The 10,249-nt window shown below is 38.2% G+C and overlaps 1 protein-coding gene, 1 long non-coding RNA gene and 1 pseudogene across 3 annotated transcripts; 2 read left to right on the top strand and 1 right to left on the bottom strand.

Annotated features, from left to right (window-relative positions):
• The first annotated feature begins 61 nt into the window (after positions 1–61).
• Positions 62–2,821, top strand: LOC106297192 (probable F-box protein At3g61730). The gene is made up of 8 exons (XM_013733478.1): positions 62–388; positions 788–987; positions 1,057–1,101; positions 1,245–1,412; positions 1,483–1,530; positions 1,637–1,807; positions 1,905–2,012; positions 2,101–2,821. The coding sequence occupies exons 1-8, from the start codon at positions 123–125 to the stop codon at positions 2,181–2,183; spliced, it is 1,089 nt and encodes a 362-aa protein (XP_013588932.1). The 5' UTR covers positions 62–122; the 3' UTR covers positions 2,184–2,821.
• A 1,897-nt stretch (positions 2,822–4,718) lies between these two features.
• Positions 4,719–7,095, top strand: LOC106297190 (annotated as a pseudogene).
• Positions 7,080–8,355, bottom strand: LOC106297193. Of its 2 annotated transcripts, XR_001261420.1 has the most exons (4): positions 8,034–8,355; positions 7,705–7,955; positions 7,458–7,627; positions 7,080–7,361 (listed from the first exon to the last, which is right to left on the bottom strand). It is a non-coding gene; the product is annotated as an uncharacterized LOC106297193 (long non-coding RNA). The 2 variants fall into 2 exon arrangements; XR_001261419.1 differs by having other exon boundaries at positions 7,080–7,627.
• Positions 8,356–10,249: the final 1,894 nt, after the last annotated feature.

The following is a 10,249-nucleotide window of genomic DNA, read 5'->3' as shown; positions in this document are numbered from 1 at the left end:
CTCCGCGGGTATATACTCACTAGTCTGTAAGAAGCGATTCAGAGCAGAAACAATATTTGAATCAATTTTTTTTTTGTTTTGCTTAATTAGTGAGATACTGAGTGAGCAGAGATAGAGGGAAGATGAAGACGAGATCCAGTGATGTACAAGGAGCTAACAGAGGGAAGAGGAAAGCTCCAGAGGGAGACGAAAATGGCAGAGGAAAGCGACGATCGGTGCAGAGCGACGAACAGAAGAAGGCTCCTCAGATAGGCGATTACGGTAGAGGGAATAAACGTTTGGCACCGAGCAACGAACAGAAGAAGGGGAAGAAGATCCTGAGAGGAATCCGTAGCTGTGTATCTCCTCGGTGCTCTGCTTCTTCTACTCACCGTCCCAGCTTCTTCTGGTACTTTCTTCCTCTCTAGATTGATCTGATCGCGGATAGTTTGCTATGCGAGTTCGACCTGAGCTCCGCTTTGATTTCGAAATGTTTGCAAGGCGTTTAATATGACTGTGTTGTATAGATCTAGGATATAGAACTCGATCAATCATCTTCGGTAACTTCTGGAACTGAAAGCTCGTAATCAATGGATTGCATGAGAAACCGATGTTAATATCGATTATTGTTTGCGACTGGGTGTGTGGTTAACGATCGATCGTAATTTGAATCCAGCTACAACGAAGAGGAATTTGAAAACCGATTGCTATAACTCCTCGGATTTCGAATCAGGAGGATCCGTAGATCTAAGTCTCTTTGCGTCAGATTCGTGAGTCTATTCTTATTATTTTTTCTCTGCCGATTCAGGTTTGAGCAAGACGCATGGACATACATATCGAGGTTTCTGGATGGCAAATCGCTGGTGATGCTGGGAGCAACAAGCAAATGGTTTCACAAGACCGTAATGGAGGAGTCTATTTGGAGGTTTGCTTGCTTGCGTGATCTTCAGGTGCCGAGGCCGTTTCCAGTTTCTTCTAGCTGGAACAAGATATATGCTTCTGCTTTTGGTAACAATTATTATACACAATACACATCAAAAAGGAAGAATATAACTTATATAGTAATGGGCAATGCAGATGGGAGCCACTCTTACTTGTTCCATCAGAAGGAAAAGCATATTGGTCAGTCCCTGAATTTGATTCATCAATACTTTCTTAGTCATGTTAATTTGGATGTGAAGCCATATGGCAATTCTCTGGCTCTCAAAGTAGTTCATTTGCTGAGCACAGCTTCATTTTATCTGGTTTTGACACTGTCATTACAGACTGGATGCGTATTGGTGCCTTTACTCTTGATTCTCGAATGTCACTCCTGACTGAGAGTTTGAGTGGCCAACTGAAAGTCCCAAGGGTTCAAGGCACCATAGAACAGATGCTGCAATCCACTGGTTCATGTATCATAAAAGACATCAAAAGCGGTATCTGGATTGCAGGTAAGGCATCATAGGTTCTGGAACTTGTTCATAAACGAAGAAGATGTAACATGGATTTTCTTATTTACAGATTTACAGCTTGTTCGTTGCCCTGTCTGTGACCTCAGTACCTGTGATGGTAAAAGGCCATTATCAACTCAAATAAATTAGAATTTAATGTTAATGTATCAGTCTTTGCAGTGAAGAAGTTGCAGACTAAGAGTTTTCTGTTTTTCACTGTGTAGGAACAATGCAAACACTTGATACTAGGCACATTGAACTGTTCCTGAATGAAGAATACAAAGATGGAAGCTGGGACTACAATCTCATCGGATCTCATAAGTTACAGAAAGACACAAGTGCAGCTTGTGGAGCCATATTTGATCTCAAACACGTTAAGGCATCTGCATCCTCAGGTAAGTTCATGCCCAGTTACACTTCTTATCTTATGTTCCTTTTATTCTCTCCTTTGACTCTGGTCCACAACTTTCTCATGAATTGAAATCTTTATAGGCATCCTCCACCTCAAGTCTTGGACCGGAGAGCCAGACGATTCCCAACCCAAAGCATTTATCACAACCCACGCAGTTGCTGTTCACACAAGGTTACAGAAAAACGAAGGTATTACATATATGTCTATATCAATTTGCATAATCAACCATCTTTATGAAGAACACACAATTATAACTCTTCACATATCTAAATGCAGGAATCCTTGTGAAGTATCAGACGATGAAAGCAGGAACTGATGGTGACATTGTTGCCATCAGAATCTCCCAACAGCTACTCTGAGTTCCTGTTCACAGTGTGTTATCAAGGTCACACAATAGAGCCTTTAGTATATCTCTGGTATGCAAATCATTTTACTCTTCGGTAAGATAAAACTCTACTTCATTATATGACTTTACAGTATATGTTGCAAGAATATCCTGAGAGGTTATTGAACTTGTTGTCTACAAAACTTACGCACCAACTTATATATACATGTGTACGCTATCCTTTGATATTTTCCATTAAGTACAAGTAGTTATAGTGAGTATATCTTATTCACCATCACTAATGGCGTTCTCAAAACAGTTCCGTCTCCTTCTCTTCTTCTTCCTCCCTCTCATAGATGCCTCCGAACACAAAAGGCTGCGTCACTGTTACTTAAAACAATGGATAACGAGATAATGCAGATGGGATTCACTCTTACTTATTCCATCACAAGGAAAAGCATATTGCTCACTCAATCTCTGTAAACTGGTTTCATCATGGTCTCTTTTGTTTTGGTAACTATATTGGAGAAAAAAGTCATGTTAATATAAGATGTCAAGTTCTATGGCAACTCTCTGAGTCTAGAATGGATTTATTATCACATCCTCTAGCTTATCTGCTTTTAGTGCCGTAATCGTCTTAAGAGTTTAGAGTAATCAACTGAAAGATATCAAGAGCGGTTTTGATAGCAGGTAAGAAGTATTTCTCATTCATCATAGCTTGTCTACAAACGAAGAAGATGTAATATGGCTTAGCTTATTCACAGATTTTTACAGCTTCTTTGTTTCCCTGTCACTGACCTAAAGTACCTGTGATGGTAGAAGGGGGCTTAATAACTCAGATGTTCTTTTCTCCTCTTTAAATCAGTCTCATAGGTGTATTACTTCCATCCCAAGTCTTGGACCAGAGCCAGTATCTACTCCTGACAAAGCATCAATCAGGAACTGCTGATGGTGGGCTTCAAAAGGTATATAAAGTCCAATAATTAAAATAACCTTATAATAAACTCAAGTTAAAAAAATGTTGAAACGTAAAAGAGATGCACCAGCCGGGAATATAAAGTCCAATAATTAAAATAAACTTATAATAAACTCAAGTTAAAAAAATGTTGAAACGTAAAAAGGATGCACAAGCCGACAATCGAACCCGGGTCTGTACCGTGGCAGAGTACTATTCTACCACTAGACCACTGGTGCTTCTGTAAGTGTAACACATTTAAAATATTATCAATACTATAAAACATAGCTTTCGTGTAAGTTTATCCATAATCAAGGAGGTCTCCTCTCCTAGTCTTCATCAGAATTGAAAGCAAATCAATCGGAAGTCACACCATAGAAAAATCAGCAAAGCTCCACGATCATTAACCAGTAGAGAGACAGATTTGTATATATGTCTTCTTGTCCTGATATGACTTGTGTTATAAATAATTGTTACATAGGCTCTTCAATCCATAGAGCTACCAGGGTTCAAGCAATTGCTTAGTTTAGAAGTTACTGCTATGAAATTATTAGACTTAAAAAAACTAATGTAATTGTTACATCCAGCAAGTCAAGGCTCTTCCATCCATGGAGCCAACAGTGTTGCCTTGATTCAACATAGCCTTTTCTGTTTTTGTCTGGAATCCTTTTCAGACTTATAAAGAGTTTCAGAATCAGACAGAACTGTGTGTAATGAACTTTTGATATGCCTTATCTTTTCCTAGTGACTTGTGTTATAACATAGTTGTTACACAGGCTCTTCCTTCCATGTAGCTAATAGATTAGAAATTACTACTATGAAACTATTAGGCTTATAAAGACTTTCAGAAACAGACAAGACTTGTGTGTAATGAGTCTTAACTTAGTTAGAGGAAAAGCTTGCTCATCATAATTTGCCTTGGTTACAAGTTACTGCTATGAAATTATTAGACTTATAAATGAGTTTTAGAATCAGACAGAACTGTGTGTGATGAATTTGTATATATATGTCTTCTTGTCTTAATGACTTGTGTTATAAATAATTGTTACCTAGGCTCTTCCACCCATGGAGCTATCAGTGTTCAAGAAATTGCTTAGATGAGATGTTACTGCTATGAAATTATTAGACTTTATAAAGAGTTTCAGATTCAGACAGGCTTGTGTGTAATGAATGTGTAGATATGTCTTCTTGTCTTAATGACTTGTGTTATAAAAAAAACTTATGTAACTGTTACATCCAGCAATTCAAGGCTCTTCTATCCATGGACCCAACAGTGTTGCCTAGATTAGAAGTTACTGCTATGAAATTATTAGATTTATAAATGAGTTTCAGAATCAGACAGGCTTGTTTGTAATGAATTTGTAGATATGCCTTCTTGTCCTAATGACTTGTGTGTTTAAAGAATGAATGTAATTGTTACATCCAGCAGAAACGTAAGGCTCTTTAATCCGTGGAGGCAATAGTGTTATTGGTTCAACACGCACGGACAAGATCCTTGCATTGCTGGATGTAACAGTTACATTACTTGTGTGTAATGAAATTGTAGATATGCCTTCTTGTCCTAATAACTTATGTTATTAAAAAAACTAATGTAATTGTTATATCCAGCAGCAATGCAAGGCTCTTCCATCCATGGAGGCAACAGTGTTCTTGGCTCAACACGGATGGACAACTCTTTTGTTGTTTTACCTCGACACAAGCCTCAAGCTCAGGGCATTCCTCCACGTCCTCGTGGGGCTTCTTCTCCTCAGCCTCATGATGAAACCCACTCTGGGAAGGCGATGGAAGAATCGTTTGTTGTCGTGGATAAGCCTGATTCAGCAGCCGCTTCTCAAAACACGTTGTCTCCGGCTGAAGTGGGCCAAAATGGTCCTTTGCATTCGAATACTTCTGGCTTTAATGCGACTATCAATGTCTTAACACGTGCCTTCGATATTGCCAGAACTCAGACACAGGTATGATGATGCTGTAACGTTTGGGCTCTTCACTGTAGATCAAATCCTCGTGATAGAATGAAGCTGATTGTATGTTTTGGTTCTCCCAGGTTGAACAGCAGTTGTGCCTGGAATGCATGAGGGTATTGTCTGATAAACTTGAAAAGGAAGTGGAGGATGTGACGAGAGACGTGGAAGCATACGAAGCATGCGTTCAGCGGTTAGAAGGAGAGACTCGAGATGTGCTTAGTGAAGCTGATTTTCTCAGGGAAAAGAGGAAGGTAAGTTTCAGTTTTCAGCATATTGTTCAACTTTTGCATATAATGTTTTAAGTAATAAATGCTTTCTGATTGTTTTGGTCCTGCTCTATTTAGATTGAAGAAGAAGAAAGAAAGCTTGTTGCAGCTATAGAAGAATCTGAGAAACAAAATGCTGAGGTAAACCGTCAACTGAAGGAGCTTGAGTCAAAGGGAAATCGCTTTAACGAACTTGAAGATGGGTAAAGCTCTCTCACTGTTTCTCTGTTGGGAAAAGAAAAAATCTTCAATGCTCTCTTTTGATTTTCTCACATGTCTTTGTTATAGGTGTCGGCAAGAGTTCAACAATTTCCAATTTCAACTAATAGCTCATCAGGTGCGTTGCTGGTGGTACTCTCTAAATGGTGCTTTGATTTTTGGAGAGTTGATACTCTTAGGTTTCTCTCTTGTTTCATTAAATGATGCTTTGGAGAGTCCAAAGCTTTCATTCCTTGGTATTAGTTTTAGGAGCTGTTTGGTTAGGTTTATTTAGTCAGTGTTGAGTCTGTGAAGGAATAATAGGCTTTAATCAGCATAGCTGCTAATGGTATGTCTCTGAAAACAGGAAGAGAGAGATGCTATCTTGGCAAAGATTGAAGTCTCACAAGCACATCTAGAGTTATTAAACAAGACAAATGTTCTGATTGATGCCTTCCCCATACGGTACGATGGAGATTTTGGTACAATCAACAACTTTCGACTTGGGAGACTCCCAAAAGCCCCGGTAAAGCGTTGCAACTTTCTGTGTATTTGATGTGCATAAACCTCTTCCTGCTCATATAAAGTTAGGTCACATGAAACGTTATCAGGTTGAGTGGGATGAGATAAATGCTGCTTGGGGACAAGCCTGTCTTCTCCTCCACACCATGTGTAACTGTAAATGAAGTTTATCCTTAACCAGTAACCCTTTTCTAAGATGCCGAGTCAAAATACAGCCAATGGGAAGTTATCCTAGATTTTTGGACAGCACCAACAGCACTTATGAGCTGTAAGTAATAATTCCCAATGGTATATTCTAGTGTGTGTGTGTGTGTGTGTTGTTTTTCTCTCTTCAGCATGTTTTACTTTAAAAATTGTGTGATAATCATCTTCAGGTTTGGTCCTGTAAACTTGTTTTGGTGCACTCGGTACGATAAAGCCATGACGTTGTATCTGATATGTCTTCAAGAACAATATTCCACTAGAGGAATGCCTCAAAGTCCCGTTCAAGTAAGTCCCCCTACTCTCGTTACCAAAACCATTTAAGAGATTGTCATATTAAATCTTCTTGAGAAACCTCAGTCAGGAGAGGCCTATCTTCTGTTGTTAATGGGTTAGAATCTAGAAGTTCTTATGTGTAATTATCTCTTTTTTTTTTTAACGCAGAATCGAAAATGACATGAGTGGAGTCATATTCATTAACGCAGAGCTTCAACAAGCAAGAGAATTGGACCAAATCACTGAATGTAATGACAGGATTATTACAAGAAGACAATACCGAAGTAACAACTGCTTTGTTCATTTTAAACCCTCTACTTTGATATTAAAAAACAACAGTAAAAACAATGCTTGCTGTTGTCTCTGAAGAAGATGGTTGATATATATGGCCGTTCCCGTTTCAACTCAAGGCTTCTCTTCATCTAAATTAGAACAAGGAGGTCCAGCGACGGAATCCTATGTCTGAATCAGATGGCCTGGATAGTTTCCCCAAGGCTCCTATGTCTGCAACAGACACATCTTTATCCAATAACCAGCTCATGTTATATAACACCACATGTGAAAATCTTTCCTTTAAATGTAAAAAAAAAAAGGATATACAATTGAGATCAGAAAGGCTAAAATTCCATGGAATCGGATGAAATGACGCATTTCTAGAACTCCCAGCTCCTCCATCAGCCGTGAACTCAGAATCAAGCACTGAAACGTCCATTACCATGTATGTCTGAACTCTGAATCAACAAATGGAAAGTGTCCACTTGATGCCACAGAAGCAGGACTCACTGCCATCTCGCCACTGCTTGGTGGAACCACATGAGGAGGAGTTGCATCTTCCACAGTTGCCACCATACAAAGATTAACAAAGAGAGATTGTTTTTTAAAGTAAAGACATCAACTGTATAAATGATCTAGTTGTTGGTTCTTACTCATTGGTTGAGTTCATCCTCAATGAATGGCTGGAGATGGGGAGGTGCAGGGACTCCGTTAACAACAACATGGCAGCTTGACATAGCCGTTGCAGCAGCAATATGGGGATGGTGGCCTTGAACATGCATTTGAGGATGTTGTAGTACTGGATATCCAATTTGCATACCAACTGCGAAGAAACAAAGGTGTTTAAGTAATAGTGAAACCAAAACTTTTACTTGAGGTAACATAAATAGACTTTATTACCAGGTGGCATGGGATGATGTATTCCGTTTGGCATAGGTGCGAGAGGAATCTTTGGAGGATAGTTCATGAGATGGTACTGGTGATCAAGCAAATGATTAAAACAAACTATATTTGCTTCAGCAGCTTCAACCTTACGTAATAAGCCTGAAAAAGTCTGTGTTTCCTTCTTCTAGTTTTCTGCCACAAATGGATTTTTCATATCGTGCAATGTGTGTCACGCTTCAACACCCTTAGTATCCTACGGAGGCCCACTTCAGTACAGAGAGAATGGAGATAATTAGGGCAATAAGAAGGTAACAAAGGTGAAGAAAGAGACTTGAAGAGCTTACCCAAAGCTTGTAAACGCAGGTTCAATGCTTGCCGGTTCGGAAACGGTTTATGGATTTCGATCTCATCCATAAACAACGGCTCCGGAGGAACAAACTCTCTGCCACGTTCGGCTTCACCTCCGCCGCAAGATCGATCGGTTCCGTTGAATCGAAGAACATACGTCGGAGAACAGAGGCTCTGGCTCCCCGAATCGCATCCGATAACCGGCGAAGGAGTCAGAAAATTAGTCAGCGCGTTGTGACCTCTGAGACGGATCGCAAGCAACAGCAGCGAAAGGATCAGTGAAAGCGAAGAGGGAGATATGAGTCAAAATGTGAATAATCAGAACTAAAGATGATTTTTTTAACTGTTGATGAATCAATCGTACAGAGACAAAGAGGGAGATATGAGTCAAAATGTTAAACAAGGGAAGAATCGCCTTTTTTACTTTTATGGCCATTTTCTCTAATGTGATTTTTTGGAATACTCTCCTTTTTACTGTTTTTCTTTTAAATTTATTTATTTATTTTTGGAATGCAGTATTCAAACCGGTTTAGCAGTATTCACGTTACTACTGAATTTTTTTTTTTTTTTTTTTTTTTTTTTTTTTTTTTTTTTTTTTTTTTTTTTTTTTTTTTTTTGTAGTATTATGGTTCTTGTAGTTTATAAACCGAAAGAGATGTTAAACCGGAAATTATACATCGGTCTTTGTCTTAGTGAAATTAACGCGGTTCGTGACCCATTGGGGACTCCAAAAACGCCTTTCCGCATCTCAGATTGAGACGTTTATATCTCTGACACGTGTTAGTTACCGTATCGAGAGTGGGGCTTTTGTTTTCCGTTCTGAAACATATATAAATAACCCTCACTTGCATCAACAATCAACTTCTACTTCAAAAATACTCAAATGTGGGTGGCCTCTCATCAAATCGTCACATCTCAAAGTTGCTCTTTCTCGTGGCAGTGGTAAAAATGAACATGACACACCTCTTTAACATTTTTGAAACGCCATCAAACGTCGTAGACACAGCCTTCCGAATGATCAAAATTTCCACGGCAGAGTTTATATTCATTTCCAGACTTGCATCATGGTGCTCATCATTCTCAATCATCCAGAAGCACAAATTGATTTTTTTTTCCCACAGAGTTTAGACTCTCCTATGCAGCATATGACTGATACAACCTGTCCATATATATTGTTGGACTTTACCCTACCTTTGAACTTTGAACTCTCATAATGAAGTTGATTATGAATGTTGTTCATCCGGTATAGAACTCCTATCGAGAGAGGAAATTATCTAGAAAAATAATATGTAAAAGTTACTCGAGTTTTTAATAAGTGTATAATTTACATGCTCAAGACAAACTCTCTTTTTTTATTAATAACTAAGCTTAATAATATACAAACGTAATAAGATAGTAGAGAGTTTGCATTAAGGAAAATATCGAATGGGCTGTCTCACACGGAATCAATGATTTAACTGTTTTAACATATTAAATTACATCCACTTTGGTTTGTGGCCGTTACTTTTTGATGAACTAGAGCTTTTACGGTCTGGAATGAAATATTTTTGAAGAAATATAGTCCCCAAATTACATGACGTGCACTAGTTAATTATTTTTTAGTGAGGACTGAGGAGCTATTAAAATAAGAAATAGACTTTGTAATGAAAAATATAATATACATGGACAATGATACCATTATAGTATATACCATGCACTGATGATGATAACAGAAAAAAAAAAGAATCTAGCTAGGATAACTTCTTTTTTTTTTGCTAAGAACGTTAATATTCAATTTAATGAAAATGTTAGATTTACAAAATCATTGAAAGAACCACCATGGCAAAAAAAAAAAAGAAAAAAAAAAGGAAAAACACAGTGAAAACTATAAGACCAAACAGATCTTATCTGATCCAAAGAGACATAAGGGAGCTGAAATGCTTTCTTCTCCTCCTTGCTGTAATTATAATTAATCCGGATATCTCTATAATGTAACTTTATCCAGACATGTTTTCTGATAGTGCATTTTGTAAACTACCGTGGCATGCTTTTTGAGAGAGACTTGTCAAAAAGGAAAATTTGTTTATTGGTCATTTTCTCCGAAGAACTAGCTGTTGTTACACCCGGTCTCACGTTGTCAAAAAGGCAAATATATCGCTTTATCTCGTTGTGGTTCTGAAAAAGGCATTATTACTTTATTCCCTCAGAACCGCCTTCCCCATTGCTGCGTTTG

This window comes from Brassica oleracea, chromosome C6, assembly GCF_000695525.1.
Source record: "Brassica oleracea var. oleracea cultivar TO1000 chromosome C6, BOL, whole genome shotgun sequence".
NCBI lineage: Eukaryota > Viridiplantae > Streptophyta > Magnoliopsida > Brassicales > Brassicaceae > Brassica > Brassica oleracea.
This window is presented reverse-complemented; position numbering and strand designations above follow the sequence as displayed.

What these genes read in the sequence shown, in the direction of transcription:
- LOC106297192 (XM_013733478.1), top strand. Translation starts at nt 123, where the DNA reads ATGAAGACGAGATCCAGTGATGTACAAGGAGCTAACAGAGGGAAGAGG. An exon ending in AAGCGGTATCTGGATTGCAG is followed by an intron (nt 1,413 to 1,482) that starts GTAAGGCATCAT and finishes TCTTATTTACAG; the next exon opens with ATTTACAGCTTGTTCGTTGC. An exon ending in TAAGGCATCTGCATCCTCAG is followed by an intron (nt 1,808 to 1,904) that starts GTAAGTTCATGC and finishes AAATCTTTATAG; the next exon opens with GCATCCTCCACCTCAAGTCT.